At 43.7% G+C, this 23131-nt stretch overlaps 1 protein-coding gene and 1 long non-coding RNA gene across 2 annotated transcripts in view; one reads left to right on the top strand and one right to left on the bottom strand.

The window, feature by feature from the left end:
• The window catches only part of LOC106890975, a 131845-nt gene that overhangs the window by 96986 nt on the left and 11728 nt on the right, over positions 1–23131 (bottom strand). The gene's annotated exons all lie outside the window — the stretch shown is intronic.
• Positions 21436–23131, top strand: part of DPT (dermatopontin) — a 28107-nt gene continuing 26411 nt past the window's right edge. The window contains exon 1 of the mRNA XM_014947120.1: positions 21436–21773. Within this exon, the coding sequence (XP_014802606.1) occupies positions 21475–21773 (299 nt within the window). The 5' untranslated portion in view covers positions 21436–21474. The remainder of the gene's footprint in view (positions 21774–23131) is intronic.

Here is a 23131-nt window from a genome sequence, read left to right as displayed (position 1 = left end):
TTGGGTCCAGCTCACCCATGCCTGGGGCTACCCCACCTGGAGACAGCAGGTAGCAAAGGTGACTTCACAGCTCCCTGCTTTTAGGGCTCACGGACCACACCTTCTGTCAAGCTAGAGCTTCCCCAGGGGCTGCTTCAGTGCATGCCCTGTAGCCATTTTCACAATGTTTCAGATACTGTGAGCAGAGCACAGGAATACTCTGGCTTCACGACTGTCAGAGGGTCTGAGGTTTGGGATATCATCAAAACATCTCCTTTCCTTCTCACTCCCCAGTACTGGGACATAGTCAATGGCTTTGCCTGCAAGTTTGCAGCATGTCCTTGAAAGACAATGGGGAGTGGGGCAGGATGTACAATAATGCCATAGGACAGAGCATACAATGCAGTGCATGAGAGTTGTTGCTGAAAATAGAGAACAACTCCTTGCATCGAGCTGGAAGATGGAAAAAAAAGGGAGAAAGAGGTAGCTGGGGATGCAATGATGGGGATGCTGGCTAGATGGTGCTAGCACATACTCCTGTGCTTTCGTCAGGGACTAATACAACACTATTACTGTTTTTTCCTTTAGACAGGTTTTATTTCCATTGAAAGAGCTAGAGAAACTACTGTCTGTTGAGGTACTGCAGGTAGAGAACTGTTAGTCCCCAGTGAAGTTCTTGTCCCTTTCGAAGACGAAGGGCTTCTGGAATATGTGTAAGATAACGCTGTCTTTGCAGCACGGGGGAATGATAAACGTCTGACTGCCTCAATCCAGTAATTCTGCTTTGGCTAAACATGACACAAAATACGTTATCTGCCTCATATCATCCTTGAAATCACCCCTTCTTGCACTGTGCTGCGGGGACTCATTCTTAATCCTCTGGACTATACTGGATTAGTCTCTCCTGGTTGTGCTAATAGAGACGGCTCCAGTCACCAAGGCAACAGCAGGCTCCTCAGCCCCCAAAAGGAGCGTATCCACGTGGTGAGGTGAAGATTGTGGCTCAAGCACACCCAGTCCCACGATCCACATGTTTTCCTTTTGTACACTGTGCTTTTTGTTTGGCTATATATTGCTTGTGGCACAGCAACCACCCTGCCCTTCAGAAGACCCAAGGCCAAGTATGAAAGATTCTGTGCCTACTGTGGTGACAAACCAATGGGCTTCTGGGACACCTGCTGGTGGACTGGTGCTTGACACACCAGGTTATGTGACCTTCGGGCCTGAAGTTCAGTCCAGAAGGACTCCAGAGCTTGCATTAATTGTCTCCTAGCCCTCTTAGTGAATATCTGTAGTGAACAACACAGACTGGGGGTAAATTAGAGCCTGAAAGTACGCTCAGACCTAAAACAAACTCTCTACGTAGCTATGGCTTACAGAGAGCCTGGCCACCACTAGAGGGAACAGAAGGCCACAATGAATGACAAAATCATAAGATTGCTCTCCAAAATGAGTGCAGTCAACCAGAAAATACTAGCAGACATTCTCCATTAAAATGGGAAAAACATACCAGATATATAGACATCTCCTAATCTGGTAAGAGGTGGCAGTGGAGACAGGAAATCAAGAGCAAGTAGGGATTTTGTATCTTTTCCTGTCCTCTAAGCTCCATCACCAACTCTTCCTAGAGGCAGAGGAATAAAAGGGGACACCTTACACCTGTGCCTCCCTAAAGCTGTTGAGGGTAGGCCAGAGTCAGCGGAGATCTGGGCCAGTGAAGGCTAATCAGTGTCATGGAGGGTCACAATACCACAATGCCAATGGGTTCCCACCAAGGTCTGGGCTCCTAGAAAATTAGGCAAAGCTACAGTCTAGGACAGTGTGTATTTTGGGGAAGAGAAGATATCATTGTTGTCATCTATACCAAAAAGATCCTACCAGCATGCCAAACCCTCTCTTTGGCATAACGTGCACACAGAAGCAGAACCAGCTGTTTGCTGGGCTTGCTCCTGGGTGCTCTGTGGACACATAGCACTGCTCTGGGCTGCACTGTCAAGCCAGACTTGACATGCACAATGGTGGGAAAAGAAAGCACTGATATCACCAGCTAGAAAGTGGAAATAAAATTTTGCCCAAGAAGTTAGAAATTACGTTAGCTTCAGCAGCTGGTTATCCAGCACTGAGAAACAGGAGCAAACAATGAACAAAACACTGCAAATCTTTGCGAGTCCTTGCCTGTCCTCAGGGTTAGCAAGAAAAGGGCTTCACCAGTCCCTGCTGCTGCTGTCCCTTCAGAGCTATTCACACTGCCACAGGTAGCCTTTGGCCTGTGCTGGGACAAGAGCAGGGTGCCTTGCTGGCCACCCTGATGCCAGGCACTTCACAGCAGCCCTCCTGCTGGATGATGGTGCAGAGCAGCCAGGAGCCAAAATGGATACAGCGGCAGAGTAGTCTTCAGGCTTCACAGAGCAATTCTGCCTGAAGGTCAAGGTTGGGTGAACAGTGCTGTGGGAAGCAATTGCATTCTTACTGCCCCTAGTGCCAGCCGTTTCAGCATGTCTTTAAGTCTTCAGAGCTGTCCCTTCCCTGGCTGATGGATTTATGTGCCTTCATGCTCTGTTTCACTATGTCAGTGCAACTGCTCTGACTTAAACAGATGAATTCCTGATTCATACTGCTATAATCAAGAGGAGAGGCAGGCCTCCATGTTATTGTTCCCAGGAATGAATGCTGCAGGTCTTTTTTGACCTGTGCAACAGCTACAGGGAAATCTGTAGTAGAAACTGTCTTCCTACTGCCCTTGTCCATATGACTCACCTTGATCCTGTTGTTAACCCCTACTAATGTAATTCCTAATGCACTTTATTTTGGCTTTAGGCTGCCAGTTTTAGTTCCACCTCCTTCTTAGGCACAAATTTTCCTCTAATTTCTGTTGGTGCTACCCTGCATGGACTGAACCATTTCACCTCACTCACACAAGGAAATCCCATGCAGCCCCGTGCAGCGGGTATCGAACAACCGCTGGTCATACTGCAGTGAGAAACTCGGTTCAGAGTTCCCCGACTTAACAAGAGCTATAGTACAGCTCCAAAGCTAGCAAGCATAAGTGGGTTTTTTCTGGCCCCTATCGTCCCCTGGAGGAAGAAGAAAACCTAGGGTTAAATACAGCTGCGGTCACTGTGGCTGCACGGCACAGAAGTCAATGGAACAGCATGGTGTCAATCCAGTCCAGTCCCTGTGATGGCACCATTCGGGTCTGAAGTTGCCTTCACCCTTTTGTCCCCACTCTCAGAGCCAGTCCAGCACCCCTGTTGCATGCCAAGCACAGAAGCAGTTTTGCTCTCAGCTTCTTACCCCCAGATTTGCTCACACGTGTACACACACAAGTGTATTGACACCCACACTCATGGCCTGCCTTTCCTTCTCTCTCTTCATCTATCTTCAAGCGTCAGTCTCACAGAGGCACTGAGGCTGACTCACTCCGAGGTTACATGCTTTCTTCTCCTCACGACCTGCACATCTGAGCAATCCTCTTAGGCCAACCTTATCTCAGAGCTTGGCTGTGGGAGGGAATGACGTGTTGGGGAAGAAAGCACAACTCCTTTGTCATTGACAGAGAGGCCTCTGGGTCTCCTTTGACCTAATGCTGCTGGTAGGGCATGGTGATGCCACAAAACATAGTAGTGAGAACAACTCATAGATCAGGGAAATGCCAGCCTGCAATTTCAGGTCATCTTTAAGGGGAGAATGACCATTTGCCTCTACTTGGATCCCAGATTAGGCTTGAAATTTCAACCCTGAAAAACCAGCAGGGTAGATGAATCAAAGATCTAGAATTGGATTTTTCTCTGGTCTTTTCAGACAGGTGCTTCAGGACTTTTCTGTGAGACCCCACGCATCCCAAAGAAAAGCATTATGGCCTCAGCCCATACAGCTGTAGACTCTTATCAAGTGTGTGGTTATGATTCCCTCCTGGTCTGGTCACCATGGGAAAACCATTTCTAAAGCAAAATGTATTTTCACAGCAAACTAAGCTAAGAAAAAACATCCTGCTGTATAGCAGCCTATTTGCAGCTTAGAAAAATCTGGCCCGTCTAGACTTCAGCCATTTCTAGAAGGCCAAGTTTTGTAATACTTTGGCCCCACAGATGCCACTGGGAGCTTTGCTCTTGATTTCTGTGGGGCCAGGGTTTATTTTAAGGGCATTTCACCCCATCGGAAACCTAAAGCACTTCATACACTCTGTGCACATAGGCCTTAGCTACCCATTCAGGGAAATGTTATCTTTGTGGGATGACCATGGACTGACAAGACATCCACATGCATATAAAATCACCATGACAAGGCCCTAATTTTTCTGAAAATTTGTGCCTCCAAGAGCTATGCAAAGTAAGCTGTTCACCTTCCCTTTCCTCTGGTGGAAAATAGGCTGAATCAAGAGAGGAATTACAAACAGGACTTGACAAAGTATGTAATTCTTAGAACAATTAGGGCCACAGCATGGGACAGAAGCTGTGCACTTCACCGCTCTACCCTGTGTTCACATCTTAACGTCCGCTTGAGAAGTTTGCCACTGTCCTACAAGCAAGAAATGGCTGAAGCACCTGAAGTATGCAAAGGCCAAACAAAAAATAAACTGTCTCACACGCCAGCTCTGTAGTTCTTAAGCCAACCCACTTTCCCTGGAGCCAATCTGATGCCAAGATGGTATCACCATACCTTTTGCAGGAATTCACACCCGAAGAAAAGAGGGGAGAAGTGAAACAGTGAAGACACCCATTACCCTAGTGTAACCATGCTTATGCAAGTAAGCCTTAGGGACAGGGGGAGACCATGCCTTGTAATATGGAGAAAAACTTGTGATATGTCCAAGGGCCTCACATCACAAGGGCCCACTTTAGTATCTGCACTGCAGATAATCACTGACAGTCCCTAATTTTGAAGGGATATATAAATGTATATATAGGGAGAGGGATAAATAAATAGGGAGATATATATAAATATATACGATATTGTGCTAAATAAATAACATTTTGCACACCTGTTACCTCACGAATATATCTTTACCTACAATAGGATAAGAGTTGTGGTGGCTGTCTGTTTGAAAGCTCGAGTAAGAAGTGCTTCTGTCAGACAACTTTCTTCTCACTTTGATGTTACAAAAGCAAGGCTGCTGTGGGTTACATGGTGATAGTCAGTGGATCTCAACAAGCCATGAGGTAGCTCAAGCATTGCTTACTGGTGACTAAGCATTAACAGACATCAGTCAAAAATAACAGCAAAAGAGGACATCAGAGAGCAGTGAAACAAGTTCCTGCTGCAAAGCTCCAGCAAGGTACAGAAAATGTCACATCTACATGGCAAGCCCCTTTCCCTTCCTACTTTCGGCAAACCCTGCCACCTCTACAAAAGAGCAGGGGCAAGGTTTAGACAAGGGCAAAACCAAATTGCCTTCTTGAACATGAAATGCAGAATGCAAAAGACAACATCAGCCCGCGGAGTCCAGCAATCCATTAACATAAGCTTACATGAGCCACATTTTCCATGTTTCTAAAACACGACCGAAGTAGCTAATATCTCTTATGTGGCAGGAATCCAGAGAAAGAGGCAAGCCAAAGCAAGACTGGGCTGTCCTCCAGCAGAGTGGTTTAGCTTCAAAAGCTGAAATGCACTTAAAACTTTAAGGGGGAACAAGAGGCCAACTTTAGATGCTTTTTCACCAGCCATACATGGATTTCCAACCTGAGGAGAAGTTCCTCTCTCCAGATTAATAGTTCACCATTAGACTGTAGCTTAATACATATGAATGATGCCATTTAAGCAAATGGGACAAGTTTCATCATTCTATCAATTAGCACAGCTGACATTGCCCATTTCCAGTAAACTCTCTGTTCCACAAATAGGGCAAATATCTCCTCACACAGTAACACACCTACTTACTTAGCAGCAGTCCAGGGCAGAAAGTAGGGAGGATTGCTTTTGCAAATGAAGCATGCTTGGGAAATTCTGAGTAAGGCAGAACGTAACTACCATCTAGTAAGAAGTGGCACAGACGTGCATGGATGAGTAATCGCGTGTGGAAATTGGCATAGCAGGGAGGTAATTTTTTGTCCCACCTGAAAACTACCATTTCCAGCAGTAGCAGAGCATCTGACATGAGGCTGTTGATCCACTTGGTATTGGCTGAATCTCCCATCCATGTTGTTACTGCAGTCACTGATGCTTTTCTTGGGTAGAGCTAAATGGAACATGCTACAAAGTTGGATCAGCTGGTACACAGCTTACCAGTGTGGAGCTACTTTTCCTTGTGGCTGTTTTGCCTTGCCTTGTCCATACAGATAACTGGTGATGTAAAACAAGTGAGTAGAAAAAATAAACCTTTAAAATCAATAATTATTCCTCTGAGCCCACTCAGAAGACACAGTGTCAGAGATCTTGCAGTGTTTTTAGGAGAGAGACGGGTTAAAGTCATTTTAGGGAAGATATGTACAGCCAAGTAATCTCAGCCTTAGTGATCTGCAGCATTGAGCAGGCTAAAGGGGAAAGGGGCTACGAGCCTGCTTATATCAACCCAGTGCATAAAGAAGAGCTACCCACAACACAGAAATACTGTTACGACACATTACTCTGCTGACAGCCTTAGAGTAAAGGGAGCAAGAATTGATTCAGTTTGGAGACTGAACTCCTACCTCTATCCAGGAGTGAATGTGAAGGAATAGAAACACTAGAAGAGAGTAGAGGAGTGCAAAGGAAAAAAATATTGTTCTTCTCTTATTGAAATTGGCAGACAGATTCCCTGGTGTCCTTACACTGGCAAAAAGCCTCCCCTCCTCCTTAGCAGCTGCCCCTTGTTTCAATGTATTAAAAACAAGATAACAAATCTATCCAGAAAAGGCATTTATACAGTGCCTAAAATACAAAGAGTGCCCACATCAACAGAAATCAGAATTTTGAATTGGCTATTCTTGCTTCACAGAGTACATTGCCCAGAGCTTTTTGAATTAACCATGTGCAGAAGTTATGTTATTTTGGGGGAAGGGTAAAAAAACCCAAACAATCCGAAAAACACTTCCCTTTATCCAGCTGCATCATACAGAGATTATTGTTTTTTGGGGATGCATTGGAGGGCAAACACTGAAATTTTCATCCAGAAAGCATTTGGGTTGGGTATTTCTTCAGTGTGGGAATAACAGAAAGAAAATTTGTATTAGGAATATCTGTTGAAATACAGGCTGGAAAAAGATTGCCCTCATCCCCACATACTACTGCAGACAGTCACAGGGCAGATAGTGAGTTCAGAACGGCCCAGGGAACACTGTTCTCCAAGACTACACACACTGTAGGTTCCACAACATTTCAGAATGACCTCTCATATAAAGTAAAGTACTAATGGTCTATAATATGAAGATAAATACCAGCACTATAATGGGCCACAGGAAAAAACCAGGAGCGATGATAATTACTGCCAGTGTTCAAAGCCCCTGAAATAGCTGGGAATTTGCTATGGAAATTCCTAGCTGCAAGCATGTAGAAGAGAAACAGGTACTGGCAGTGTGTGAGTGCTGTAAGGCATATGCGTACATGAAAGGACTGGTTGGAGATCAGGTCCAGATTCACAAATCAAACCCCACTTTCAGGGATAAGACCTACTGAAAGAGAGGATAAGACAGTGGCAAAATGGTAGAAGGAAAAGAAGACAGGAGGGAGATTAGGCATAAGGGAAGGGAATGACTAAAAACAGGGGAAGAAATGGAGATGACCTTTTTTTTTAAAATTTTCCAGTTTTTCCAGAAACTCAGTGCATGACCTTGATGAAGAGAAAAAATTCTATTACCCTCAGCAAGTCTTCTGATGACAAAAAACTAGGAGGGGTGGCTGACACCCCAGAAGGCTGTGCTGCCATACAGCGAGACCTGGACAGGCTGGAGAGTTGGGCAGAGAGAAACTAATGAAATTTAACAAGGGCAAGTGTAGGGTGCTGCACCTGGGGAAAAATAACCCCCTGCACCAGTGCAGGTTGGGGACTGACCTGCTGGAGAGCAGCTCTGAGGAAAAGGACCTGGGAGTCCTGGTGCACAACAGGATGACCATGAGCCAGCAATGTGCCCTCGTGGCCAAGAAAGCCAATGGCATCCTGGGGTGAATCAAGAAGAGCGTGGCCAGCAGGTCGAGAGAGATTATCCTCCCCCTCTACTCTGCCCTGGTGAGGCTGCATCTGGAGTACTGTGTCCAGTTCTGGGCTCTCCAGCTCAAGAAGGACAGGGAACTGCTGGAGACAGTACAGCAAAGGGCTACAAAAATGATTAAGGGTCTGGAGCATCTCTCTTATGAGGAAAAGCTGAGGGACTTGGGTCTTTTTAGTCTTGAGAAGAGAAGACTTAGGGGGGATTTAATCAATGCTTGCAAATACTTAAAGGGAGGGTACCAGGAGGACGGGGTTGGTCTTTTTTCAATGGTGCCCAGTGACAGGACAAGAGGAAGTGGGCACAAACCTGAGTATAAGAAGTTCCACCTAAATGTGAGGAGGAACTTCTTTCCTGTGAGAGTGGTAGAGCACTGGAACAGACTGCCCAGAGAGGTGGTGGAGTCTCCTTCTTTGGAAACATTCAAAACCGGCCTGGACAAGCTCCTGTGCAACCTGCTATAGGTAGACCCATTCTGGCAGGGGGGCTGGACTAGATGATCTCCAGAGGTCCCTTCCAATGCCATATGATTCTGTGATTCTATGAAGAGTAAACCTTTCCATGTTTTTCCTCAGTTTTCCATGTCCGTAAAATGGATATAACATTTCTGTACCTCATAGATATAAAAGCCTCAAGATCCTTAAATGGAAAATGCTAGAAAGCTACAAAATATTACAGTGTAAAAAAGCATCAGAGAAAAGCCAACTCAGAAAATAATCACTGGTATCTGTGAAAAAACGTCATTTTGGGTGCCATAAAGAACTAAGCCATTGATATTCTTAAAAGGAGGCATAGCTGAGAAAAGCAGTGTCCTATCCTTATTACCGCTATAGTTCCCAGCAGAGCTTCCTACTGAAAGAACAGACAGTGTAAACAAATAAATGCTGATGTGATGGTAAGAGTGATTAATGAAGGAAGATCAGGATACCATTGTGTTCAGCACTGTGAACACCTAATGATCCCTGCTCGAGAGTCTCCTATTTAGACTGTAAGCAAGAAACAACAACAGATAGAGTAAGCTGGTAAGAGATGTACATATTGCAATGAAATTGCTTTTTCTAATTAGGTTTCATCTTGGTGAAATGATAAGCGATCCCATCATCCCAGACTCATGTTTATAGGAATCTGTATCTGTCCATTGTGTATGAAGGCAGCCAGCAATTCTCCGCTGCAGAGGGCAGAGACCGTACCAGGCAATTGATAGAGCAGTAACTATATGCAAATTATTTTCTCTGCAGTGGATGACAGCAAGGAAGGAATTTTTGGCAACACCCTCTCCAGGTTTTTCACTGTTCCCCAGGGAATTTCTGCCTAAGTGAAGGGCACTTATGAGGTACATTATTTCCTTATTCCTGCAGCTTGGGCATTATTTTGCCTGCAATGCTGCAGGAATCTTAGCGTGCAGCTTTGGGTTTTGCCAGTCAGCTCACTGGAGTACTGAAGCAAAGCAACGAAGCCAATGCAGCAAAAATGCTGATTGTACTCCAGTCTGGGAGAAGTGCTATTCATATTCAACTCACGGCAAAGCCTGTTACGACGTCATAAATCCTCCGTAGCAGCAAGAGCGGGACAAGGGAGAGCAGCCTGCTGTCTCTGCTTTTCTTGCGCAGCCTATTCTTGGCGATGTGCGTCATCCTCTCCTTCATCACCCTCCATCACTTCTGCACAGTGCAGGCAGACACTGAGATCTGAGTTTGCAGGGGTTTGAGTTAGCAAAGGCCTTTTCCACCATGACCCAAAGGCCACAAAAGCCAGGGAGTTACTTGCTGTCGATCTGCATGTTTGTGCTCCGAGGAAATTTGACATAAGAAATATGGAGCCCCCATGGTGCCAATGTTAACAGCAATCAAGAGTACAACAGCACTTTAAGTGGGAAAAAAGAGACAAGGCTCTTGGAAGAAATAAAAGCAGCTGTAAATGTCAAAATCATTTAACCACAGGAAATCATATATCCAGAGAGACAAGCTCATAGTAGTTATTATAACCGCTGGGTAAGAAAAATTTTTTCGTTTTCTGCTGAAGAGTTGAAAGCTTTTTTCTCCACCTTCTCCCACAGTAGGACAAGACAGAAACTCGTGTGAGTTTTCCTTTAAAAAGACGGAGACCAAGAAGCAAGAAACAAATAGTTAATACCTGGGAACTACGGGCATTAGGTTGGGGTTGCAAGACATTGATTGTCAAAACCACAGTAAGAGACAGTAACTTAACAACTGAGCTTACAGCATCAGGCCAGAAAGACCAAAAATGAGCAGAAGGCCAAACAGGAACATGAAGAGGCAAAGTAATTTGCTAAAGGCCACAGAACAGCCTAGTGGCACAGCCAGCATGAGCTGTGACTCAACCCAGAGTGTCAGGATTTATTAACCCAGGACTCCAGGATTTACTAAACTAACACCTCCCGCTGAGCTGCTGATATTCTGAAGCTTAGGTTTAAATACACAGAAATACTCTTGGAAGGAAGATATAAAAAGGGTTTCAAGTAGTTAGCACAGTTTTTTTATTGGGTGCGAGCTTTGCTAGGACATCTGGAGAGCTGTAGCCCTTCTGGGCTAGGGACGGTGACAGTTCCCCAGGCAACTGGCCTAGCCCATTGCTGACATAAAAGAACATTGCTGCACTCTTTTTAGTTGCTGGGTTTTGCATCCCCCATAAAAATAACCAGATGAGAGCTGGCAAATGTGCCTAATATAGGCTGAGGAACAGTCTTTGACCTTCACTTTATGTGTGACATGCATCTCCATCCGTGCTGCCAAACATTCTAAGGTCTCAAAGGCAGGACGTGCCTCCTAATGTGAAAAATATACCATTTTCAATATAACACCTTGAAGGGAATAGTGATAAAGATAGCTACAGAACAGAGGAGTGCACAAGTAGCAGAGTAACAGCAGCTTTGATTCTGTTACCAAGTTCCCCTAGTCATAAAGATATTACATTGCCATGCACTGTGACTTGCAGGTGGAAAAATGAGAGGTTGTGCATTTTCCATCCTTAGAAGTTTTCAAGACTGGATAAAATTGTTAGCAACCTGGTCAGATCTTCAACCAACCCTGATTTGAACAAGAGGTTGAATCAGAAACCTCCAGAGGTGCCTTCCAATCTGAACTACGCTGTGTCCATTGCAACATGAGGAAGGTGCAGTGTTGCTGCCCATGGTTAGTAGAACAGCGACTCCTGGCCCTTATTTCCTTCAGCTGATGCCAAGTATTTGATGGCTACTGAAGACAAACACTTCCATTTTCTATGCTTCAGCAGAAAACTTCACTGGGTATGGCTACAGAGGCAGCTTAACCTAGTAGTGCAAGACTTATCCACACACATTTCTAGTTAGCTTAAATCATGAGCTCCGGAGCCAATGGGTGCTGACACTTTCCATCACACTGTGTGGATGTAAAATTTAGCCAGGCATTTCAGTAATGAGCAGAAATTTCTCTTAATTGTGTCATATTCCCTTGAAGGCAGTTCACAAAATACAAGCACAAACTATTTCACTAGTGCCTGTCATGCCTGCTTTTCTAATGACTCATCTTATGAACAACCCAAACACATAACTTTGTTTCCAGAGATTTTTTAGAGTTCTGCTGATTCTTCTGCTTTCTTCCCATGTCTATCTGCATTTACTGGCAACTATTTTCTCTTCATTTATCCATATAAAGCAAATAATAGCACCAAGGTTATGCTCTGTCAAGGCTACTCTTCCACAGACCCAGAGTGCTCTCTGATGATGAGCAGTGGCTGTAAATATGATAAAGGTGAAAAGAGAAATGGGGAGTCTGCTGTCCTAATAAAGCTGTTGGTATTCTCAATGCAATAAAAAAACCTAGAGCATAGCACAAATAAAAGGAAGGGATGCATTATTCTGTGGACATAGTTGACAAGCCATCAGAATTTGATGTCATTAGAAAAGGTAAACGCAGTAATAGCTATGTAGGTATTTTCCTGCTTCTTCATAAGCACAGTTAAAGCTGGGATCTAGCATGGAGGCAGGCACACCAACAAAATACAGAAGTGTTCTTACAAAACTGGCCCGCCATGTGGACAGGCACAAGGCATAAGCTGTGTGGTGCAAAGGCAAACCTGCGTGTTTGAAAGCTGAGAGCAGGCTCAGGAACCTCATGGCTCAAGCATGTAAAGACCAGATACTGAAATCACGTTTCAGGGGCTCTCCATTAGGCTTCCTGTGGCGATGAGGAGGAGCTGATCTGCCCTAGCCCCACAGAGAAGCCCAAATAGGCAATTTGTTCCAGTAGTGATCTTTGTAACTGCTTACAAAATGAAGGTGGGGGATAAGGAGTGGGACGAAGAACATTATGGATCAGAACTAATTATGGCAGCGTGGAACTACTGCAAAAAAGGGTGTGGCCTTATCCTAAAGGACTAGGGGTACCAGTGTTTATGATTTTTGGAGTAAAAAATCTGTACCTATACAGCAGGGTGCAGAATAGGTCAAGAAAACATGTTTTTGGTTTTATACGAACTCTATCAGAATGGTATCTGAGCCAGGGCAGTGTGAAACCTGTCTGTCATATGCACTGAAATAGTTCATCACCCAGATGAACTGCAGGACTGTCAGGATCTTTGTTACCTGACTGTGCTCCATTTGTTTGAACAGACACAACAACTACAGAGACCGAGTGTCAGATATTATTGCACTCTCCATATTCCACTTTTTTGTTTGAATCCTCTGATAGTTCCTGGGGGAAGGCAACCTTCCTTTCAGCTGCCACTGTGCTGTCACCTCTGCCCAGCAGGTGAGCAGGAGCTGCTCCTAATTAGCCAAACAGAGTACCAACAAGGATGACCTCCAGCCACCCCCTGCTTACAAGATAATGAAGCCAGGTTTGTAAATGCCATGTAACAAGGGCCTTGACAACAGCAGTCACTCTTGGAGAAAGTCTGTAAACCCTTTACAAAGGTGAGGAACTTGTTTCACGAGGAGGCAGATCTGACCTAGCTTTCATCCTCCTGGCTGAGGTATCCACAGCAGTAAAGATGGTGAGCCTTAGCAGCATGAACCAATGGCCACATAAATGGCCCAGGTGGTTTTGTGGTCTTGGGTGCTCACACAGGGGGAGGAAAAGTCCCAGGAGGAAGGGGAAGGAGAAGAGATGTGCACAGAACAGCAGGATCTTTTCTGAGGCTGGGCAGACAGACCTCATTTGGCACAGACACGAAAAACCAGGTTTATCATCCACCCACACGGACTCTGGGACCGTCGGCTTGAGCGCTCTCCTCAGCGACTTCACTTCTATGGCAAAGAGGGGAGGAGGGTGAAGCAGCCCTGGGAACTGGGAGGACACAAGGAGAACAAAGCAGGGTGAGACCAGGGAGCTGGATTAAAACAGCAGGAGCATGGGATTGTCTCAAATGCTAAGGAGTTTATTCTGGAGCAGGACAACCTGTCCTGCAGTGACAGGGTTAATTTGAAATCAGCAAAGAGCTTCTCAGACTTTTTCATTCCCACCATCAAATCTCTGGGGCTGGCAGCTGCTAATTACAATAATGCAAGGTGACAGTCACATGAGGAGTAGTGGATGAGTGAGCAGGGCTGAAAATCCAGGAGGTCAGATCACAATGAATTACAGTGACAGGATGCAGAAGCCCCTTCCCCGAATTTTCTCTTTCTCTCTCCCTCCTTCTTTCCCCCACCATCTGCAGCACCACAAAAGCAAAAAAGTAAAGAAAAGATAAATCATTTTAATTATTAGAATGCAAATGGACAGAGGGCACAGGGTGCTGGGCCAGGAACTGCATTTCAATGGCTGTGCTGTCACTCCAGCTATCCAAATTCACAAACCATATGGCCAAGAGGGACCAACTATGCATCCCTTCTCATTTCCCACAGATAGCACCTGGCTTTAGTGATTGTTAAAGTAGTGTCATTCTGAACTAGTAAGATTTTATTTTGACACAAAGAAGCCTGCACAAAGAAAGTACAAGACTGTTTAAAACACCACAAGCTCTGAGTGTTCCTACTCAGCGTTCGCTTTACACTGTCCTGAATGATCATGCAGAGGTAGGGTCCTTTTCACGGAAAACTGAGACACCCCTAAGACACATTCTCACCCTCATCTAGCTCAGAGAAAACAAGTTTTGGCTTAGTCCCATTCCCATGACCAGCAAGTACTGCCATTCTCACATCAAAGATCAATTCAGCCCTGACCTCAGACTTACCCTGTGGGACTGCAGAGTTATTATGAGTGATTAGTTCAGATTTTCCCCTCCAGCATTTCTCAGTGATGTTATGATCTGTAGGTCATGGTCTATACCAGAGAAAGCCATGTGAGAACTTTCTAGTGACACCGAAAGCCTGTGAAGGAGAAACCTGCTCACCATCCACAATGGTTGGTTTCCATGACAAGGATCACAGTTGACTGACTTCTTAATGCTGTTCAGTTGGATGGCTACAGTCACACCCCTGGAAAAGGATGGCCCATATTAAGTCCCAGGTCAGTAGCCCATGGATTTTGAAAATGCTACAGCTGGCTGCTGCAGCCTTTTCTAAGAAGTTTCCCATGGATTAACCTGAAAGAAAAGGTAACTGGTAACATAGAAACAAGCTTTGTGTGAAAATTATAAAATCAAACAAATAGAACTTGCACCTATTACAAATTAAGATTAAGAAGACTACCTCAGATTCTTCAGATTAAGAAGAATACCTCAAAAATACTTTGATTGCTTTTTCTAACTTCTTCTGCATTAGAATTTTACATTTTTCCTACCCGTTTTATCACAGCAGACTTTGTCAATGCTTCAAGAATCAGCTGAAGCTACACATTTTGAGGCCAAACTTAAAACAAGTTGAGAGAGGAAGAAGGCAATTTTTCATAGATCTATTCAATACTCCTTATGCACTAGGTTTAATACCAATTTCACTCAAATGTCCAACAAGCCTACTGGAGAAGAAATCTCTTTCTGAAGGAGTTCTATAAAGTTTTAGAACATTTCTGCCTCCGATGTGGTAACTGCTCTTCCAAGAAAGCTCTCCAGCTATAGCCAGTAGAAACCATCACCTTCTAGACAGAGATAGCCAAACTTGAATTTAGTCCAAAGACTAAATATAAAGCTATACTACTTAAAAAAAAGATGAGGAGATCATTAATGAAAAGGGGAATTCAGTTACTCAGCTCATGTATAAAAAGGTCCTGGTGAAATGCTGCCTGCTAAATCTGCGAGGAGGTTCAGCACTGACTCAGCCTGAAGCATTTGGCACTCTCCTGAATCAATGCCACCTGAATTTCCTGTAGCCTTGGGGCTTTTTTTCTTTTCTTTTTGGCAGCTTCGGCTCCAAACACTGCACCCTGCCTGACTAGGCTTAATACAGGACTGTAGCTAGAGACCCGTTACAGTTTTTAAGCATACATGCTAAATGAAATAGTGAACAACAACAGCTACAGCAATAAGGAAAGACCATTTTTAGCAAAGAGTACTAGGAAAAAACACCTAGCTTTTAGCAGTGACATGTAATTGGAAAAATACCATGCCCTGTCCTGACATTCGAAACTGCAATTGCAAACGCTCATCAAATTGGCTTTTTCTCATTGTAATGATCCTGGAAGAGTCACTGTAATTACAACAACTCTGTAATTTGCAACAACTTCAGGGAATGAATTTATTAGCACAAATGGTAAGAGCTACTAGAACAGGGCAACTTTTACAGCCTAATTCACAGAGTGGGAAGGAACAGTTATATTGCTGCTCTGACAAAAGCCTGTATTACTATGATTAAACCATGCAGGAGGTGAAAGAGCAGGAATCATCCAACTTCACTATTCGCGAGCAAAAAAATGCGCCATTTCTGTTTATAAGCTGTGCACGAATTCTTACTATATGTATGTAGTAGTCAAGTTACACAGTTCCGCATGCCCAGATTTGAGGAATGGCTGCATGAGAACTGGTTAAATATCCCCTAGTAAATCTATTTGAAATTATTTCTGGGGAAACATCTGAGGAAGTCAGTAATGATGGCAATAGGCTCCTGGGCTATTTAATGGCAGAATATCCTGTGTAGACATTCTAGGATGTCTGCACAAACCCTGCAGTTGATAAAGATGTCTCCCCTTTCACAATTCAGCTCTCTTCCTCCCTCCAACTTTTCCCTGCTCAAAGATTGGTGCCAAAGGTTTGTCACAAGGGTTTGTGACTGTCACTTTTGTACCCAGTTTTGGGGGGTAATCTGATCTAGGAATGGTGATCAGTTTTTCACTGATTACTTGAAAACTACATTTTCAAAAGACTAGATTTCAGAGTTGCAGATGGAAAAGATTTATCATGGCATCTAGCCGATTCCTCAGACCAGGAAAATTTGTTTCAGTTGTTTCTTTACTAATGTTTCGATGCAGATTCCTTATTCTTTCCTCAGAGACTTTATGACTTAAATTTCGCATTTCTTGTTTGCTTCTATAACTTAACCCATGATTTAATGCTACACATGCAGACAGGAAGCTATTTCAAAAGTAATCCAAAAGGTTTATGATAACCTTGGAAAAACAGCACTGCAGCTAGCACTCTTTTTCTCCACAGCAACATTCCAGGTAGTATCATATCAGAATTTTCTACAGCTGCTTTCAAAGAGAAAAAAGCTTTGGAATATCCTCCAGTATCACAGGATCTTTAGTAGTAGCTTCCCTTTTACAAATAAAGAGTTATGCAAAGTAGAAACTCAGCCAGTGTCTCTGTAGGGAAGCAGCAGGAAGATGAGGCTGGGAAAATGTGTGCTTTGCCAGGGCAGAGTCTGCTGCTGACAGTCTAGATGCTAGAGTTTAAAATCTGTTTCTAGCTTCGAGGTACTGGTGGACATTGGGCGGATCACTGGACTTACTGTGTAAAATAAGGGGGTTTTGACTTTTCCTACTTTTCAAGAAGGTGATTGAACTTAATCAAAGTACTTAGAGAACATCAAGTGAAAGGTGCTAGAAAAAACATCACGAACAGTAGGAAGCCTTGACAAATGAACTTCAGCCTTCACCATATACATTACTCTGAAGGAAGGTAATAACTTTGAGCTAAAAGGTTGACAAGCATAATCTTTGTCCCTTGGGAAGCACAGCTTTCTAGCAGCTTCATCCTTCTCCATATTACCAAGGCTTCTGTAACCTCATTTCAAAAACATAATAAAGGCAGCTCAAATCCTCTCACTTTTATAAAAACTGACAATTCAGGAAGCTTATTAAAAAAAAAAGAAAAAAATCATGCTCCAAAGATGGTACAGAAAAGTAATCAGGAATTGAATTCAATTTACAGCTCCCAGATCATGCAGCCTCCCTGACTCATCCAAGCCACTCTGCTTTATCAGAACTGCCAGCATCACTCTGAAACAGTGTGCAATAAAATATGGAAAATGTGTTCAAAATGTGCGACCTCACTGATGCAATAAGCTGACACAAAAAAATATTTCCTTCTCACTGTGAAATGCCACGATGCGGTTGCATTAGCTTGGAAGCAGATACATATTGCTGCTGCTGCTGTCACTGCTGTGACACTGCCATACCTGTTCTGTGTACAGAGGAGTTCCAGGCTCAAGATGCAAAGCTTCACTTCTGGCTATAGTTCTAGTTATATGGGATGGAATCACTGGTGTGTCTAAAGGATGAAGCGTTATGAGATAACACCCTTATGTGCTTCTTCTGCCCTCATAGAGGGGTGAAAAAAATGGTTGCTCATGAGACAGACCTTTGTAGACACAGGAACCTCAGCAACACGGCTACTCCGATAAAACCAGATGATGTTACTTTCATGCAACCCAGTTTTGTGGACACAGATGTAGCTGCACCTGTCTGAACCTTTGCTATTCTCATTGCAGCTCTAATGTCTCTGTGTTTGCCAAATAATAAACAGAGCTTTTCTGTTCTTTCCCCTATTTTAGTATAGAGCTTGGGTGCTAAAATAAAACCCATTAAGCTGGCTACTGTTAGTCATTCGAATAGCACCACTGTGCCTATGATTTTAGTTCAAAGCTCTGCAATCTCCCTGCATTTCATGGCTGTAACATGGCATGGTAAGAATCATGCAGCATTTCTCCTAACGGCTCCAAAGCATTAATAATGCCTCCTGTAATGCCCTAAGTAATGCTGCATCTAGTATCTGCAGCGCGAGAGAAACACAGAAGAATTCAGGTTGGAAGGGACATCTCTCCTAAGGCTTCTAGTCCAAACTGTGCTCAAAGCAGAACTAACTTCAAAGTTAGGCCAGAGAGGGGGGGTATCAACATTAATCACTTTCATCTGCCATCATTGGGCAAGACAGAAATTAAATACTTGTTTGTATGGATTAAATGAAGCATTTCTAAGAACTGATAGGGAATAAAATTACCAGCCATTGTAACAGATTCCATGGCAAGGAACTGATAATGAAAGGTTGGTCCCAGCATTTCATATTTGCTACTTCATTGACACTTTTCCAAAGATTGAATGTGCAAGGCACACAGCTAACATTTTTAAAGGCAAATTAAAGGGTAAGTAATTTCAGAGAGGGACTGATTGTTAAATATCATTGAGGTTTTTCCTAGTGCAAACTCTAGCTGAAGCCAACCACAGTCACCAAGCTGTAGACAAATTTGCAGCTCTTCTAGCCACTGGCTTTTCAAACGCTATGTTTGATTTACTGGTCAGAACAGAATAAGGCACAGTGGTTAACATGCCAGTGAGTCAACGGAAACACAGCTAAAATTGCAACTCTCAGCACTGGCAACATCGGTGGAATTATCTAAGTTGGAGCAATGGTGTGAAATGTTCACAAAACAAGTTGCATGTAGCCTCAGCTTTGCTCCATGAACCGAGCAGCTGTGAACTCCAGAGCTGAATGAGCATTACTCAGAAACAAAATTCATGTATGTACACTCTTCTCTTTTTTTAACCTCTACAGGAATTTTCAAATCACAGTTCCTCCTACTCAGAAATACCACCCGGCTCCAAGGTGACTAAAAACCATCATGTCTCTCCTGTAAGAAATTCTGTTCTCTTCTGCTCTTATTTAGCGTCAGAATGAAGCATGAAATTTAATATTAAAAGTTCCCACAGAACACTGGATCCAGAAACATAGAACTGTAGATTTTCAGGCAGTCCCTGGTCAGGACACGTCTGCACTGCCACAACTGCTACAGTGCATTGTAGTTCCACATCTCTTGTGTTCACTATCTTCCCTGGACAGCTTTTTGCCCCAGCCAAACCGCTTCTTGATCACAGTGCAACATGGAAGTGCCACCCTGTCCACTAACAGGGATCAGTGTCAAAGGTAGGCAAAGGAAGACTGTGTCCGACTCTCCATAGAGCTGTCCTCCCACTTCTCATCCCCCCTTGCCCCTGGTTTTATGTGGGTTACGTGAGGACTTCCTTCCAAGGAATGGTGTTTGTAAAGGGTTATGTGAGGTGAGGATCATATGTATATGATAATGTGGTGCTTCCTGCTAAAACATCTTCCAGAATGCCTCTCAGGCATATGCAGTATACAGTGCTCCCAGATGTTGACTACGTGTCCAAGGAAGTAAGAGGGAAAAAACACACACTATTGAGTTAGCTGAAAAGCTCATGTGAGATCGTGCAGGTCAAGTCTGTGCTCTGGTGCCCATTGGACAACTATGGGGTTTTACATCTTAAATTTCTTCTCTCTTTGGATTTTTCCTACCTGTATGCCCTACAGTTACCTAAGGTCTAGAGGAAGGCAGCTCCAAGGAAAGGGCTGTTCTGTACTGTCTCCATAGCTTTCTTCTGCAGGCATCTGGGGCTGCTACAGCTGGAGGTGAGGCTCTGAGCTAGATCAGCACCTCTCAGCTGCCAGGTTCATGTGGATCTGCACTGGCTGTGAACATGGACAACTGAGAGACTGCTGCACTGTGCTCCTGGCAAAGAGCTGAACTCCCACTTAGAGTTTTGTCAACAAACGCTCTACTACCAAAAAAAAGCCATTAGCTAAAGGCACAATGCCCAGTTGAGGAGGCTGAAGGCAGCTTTTGAGACCCAGGGCTGTTAAGTAAAGGCACCCACCTCCTGGGATGCTTATGCTCCTGCAAAGCAATGACTAGGCATGATGTGTTGGAGATCCCCAGAGAAGAGCAAGCCCACTGTTACCCATCACAGACCTTCAGCAACAGAATAAAAGCTAATACACTTCTTTTTTTTTCTTTTTTTTCTTTTTTTTCTTTTTTTTCTTTTTTTTCTTTTTTTTCTTTTTTTTCTGTGCATGGCCCAGATGGGGAAGAAACAGTCTCTGGATCCTTTGTGGTGATTTCACTGGAAGAGACAGGATCTGAATCTAGAGCCAACCCAAGGGTCACACATTTCACTGGTAACACAGCATAGGCAATATATGCATATGTGACTATGTTAGATTGACTTTGCGTCATACTCATTAAAACATGCTCAAGTCCCACAGTTTTCTACAGGTCATACTTAAGTAAACATAGTTAAGTAAAGCACACTGCTCCTAAATAGGGTGGTTTCCTTACAAAGAAATTATCTGAGGATGTGGCATATAAAAACATTTCCGAGTGGCAAGCCAGGTTTTGAATTTGCAGCACAGCAGTTCCTCAGCAGTACCCCCATGCTTCTAGCCCATCATAAATGCAAGGCAACCTAAAGGGGCCTTCCTCAAAGATTTCAATAAGCTATGTATGGTGACACATGAAGTTTATCTCATCAAAACTTGCTTCTGTGTTTTATCTTCACATTAAAACACCTGCCAAGTCCACAGTTTTACAGTGCTCACACACAGTCATAGTAAAATCAGTTCTGCATTAAAGAAGCTGATGCCCTGCTTCTTGGGGTGGGCTGTTTCCATGCCAAGCCAGTCTCAGTCATTCCAGCTCCACCTCCTCTCCAACCAAACCAACCCAAGCTGTCTAAAGGACTTTTTACAACAGGAGCAGTGAATTCCCCCACCTCGCCCAATTCCCTTCTTTCTAGGAACTTGTAGAATTATGTCGTACATATTTAGGGAAAAGAGGGTGGAAAAACACACACATGATCACATTTTGTTGCATGTTCCTAATGATGGAAAACATTAACTTCAAACAGAGCTTTAATTTCAAATAAAGTAGTTTTCAAACTTAACTGCTGTCTTGAGGATAAAAGTGGGACGTCTGTGACAGTTGCACTACAATGTGTATCTTGCTCTGTACAGTAGCTCTGCAGCAAGGGATCACAGATGGTTTGTGGTGGTGGGAAGACCCTGTTCTTAGGGCCTGCAGCCTTACTGTACTTGCACAATTCCACCTTAAAAGTAATTGGACGTGTCTGTAACTCAGAGAAGGTTTGCTAAGCAATGACACATTGCACTTGGATCTGGAAGCATAACATCTGGAAGCCAAATGTTAGACGCGATATAAAAGGGCCAGCCCAACAAACCAGTGGGGCATTTCTAAGCCAGGAACATCCTCAGGATGGACCTCATCCTTCTCTGTGTATTCCTGCCTCTGGTGACTGTGGCATGGGGCCAGTACGGTGACTATTACTACGGTCCCTATAACTACGGAGATAACGATGAATGGGTTAACGTGTACCGCCAGGGTTTCAACTTCCAGTGCCCTCATGGGCAGGTGATCGTGGCCGTCAGGAGTGTTTTCAGCAAGAAGGAAGGTTCGGACAGATTGTGGAACTATGCCTGCATGCCAGCAGCCCAGAGCCTCGGTGAGCCGACAGAGTGCTGGTGGGAAGAGATCAACAGGGCGGGAACTGAATGGTAGGATATTCCCAATCATCCCTGGAGGGCACAGCCCTGATACCCCCTGTGGAACGCGGGTGCTAATACTGCGGTCAGAGCAACGCAAACGCGTATTAATGCCATCATAACCCGCGGCTTCGCTGCCCTCAACAACTGCCTGAGACTCGTTGATCATGATGCATGCATGTGAGATGATCAGCATCACATTTGCCTTCCCTGTAGCAATTTCTTGCTTTAGAAATGCTGTGTTGGTTTGGTCACTCACAAGCTCAGCTGCAGTGATTCGGTGTTGCTATTGTTGTTTCACAGATGAGGAAAATGAGGCAGAAACCTTGGGCCAGGAGAGGATAAAGTCCCTATCGAAAGGCCATACACTGAATCAGTGCCTAAATTGGGGAACAAATTGTAAAACTCCTCACTCTGATCTCCTGCTCTTATCACTAGAGAAAAAAAATCTTCTCTGTACTGCACTGGCTTTTCTCTTTGTATTTTTGTTGCTAAGCTTTTTGGCTTAGGCCCAGTCAAAGGCTGTTTTCTAGTCATGCTGGTATTACAGGAGCCAAAAATCCACACTAGTGAGTGATGATGGTGGCATATATATGCATGATAATGACAGCAGCAGATCATATTAACTCTCTAATGCAGTTGGTTTTGGTTAACTAAATGTTACATTTTCCATCAAACTTTGAGGCAAAGGTTATTACATTTTATGGCCACAATAATTTCTGGAAATATGTATGGTGTTTCATGTTTATGCAGCACATAACCAGTATTTCATTCCCTTCTGATTTTTTTCATGAAACATGAAACACAGTTTTGGAGAACTCTGAGTTTGAAATATTATTCGGATAGAATGAAATGAATGCAAGAATATTTTCAAATACTTGAAATGGTTTTGCTCCAGAAATTGCAATGTGATTTTTGTAGATTTCACGTTGTATGGGAACAGGTTAACAATGGAATGTGAAGCTTCTGCTTTTTAAATGATTCAAAATTTTGTTCTGAATTATTCATGCTCTTTCATTTACCACGTGATATATTCCTATGGCTGATGCAATTGCAAAGGAATAGAAGATTGACCCTATACTTAATTTTGGAATAAGAACTGAAAAGAAAGGGGGAGGGCTGCAAAACAGGCAGAAAGAAGATACTGTGATAATACTGGATGACAACTTCCTTTTCATACATTGATGCAGTTTCTACTTATTGCATAGCGATTTTTAATTAGACCTTTCTATTGTTCAAAATAAAATTATTATTCTCTTTCTAAAAATCGCTGGCAGCAATTGCTCAAGTTCACTTCTCACAAACAGGATACTGTGTAAATCCATACAAAACGTTTTCTTCTGCTATCTGACCACGGGGCCACATTCATC

This window comes from Calidris pugnax, unplaced genomic scaffold (genome assembly GCF_001431845.1).
Source record: "Calidris pugnax isolate Ruff unplaced genomic scaffold, ASM143184v1 scaffold95, whole genome shotgun sequence".
Taxonomy (NCBI): Eukaryota; Metazoa; Chordata; class Aves; order Charadriiformes; family Scolopacidae; genus Calidris; species Calidris pugnax.
The sequence above is the reverse complement of the archived record's forward strand: the minus strand, read 5'-3'. Positions and strand labels throughout refer to the sequence as shown.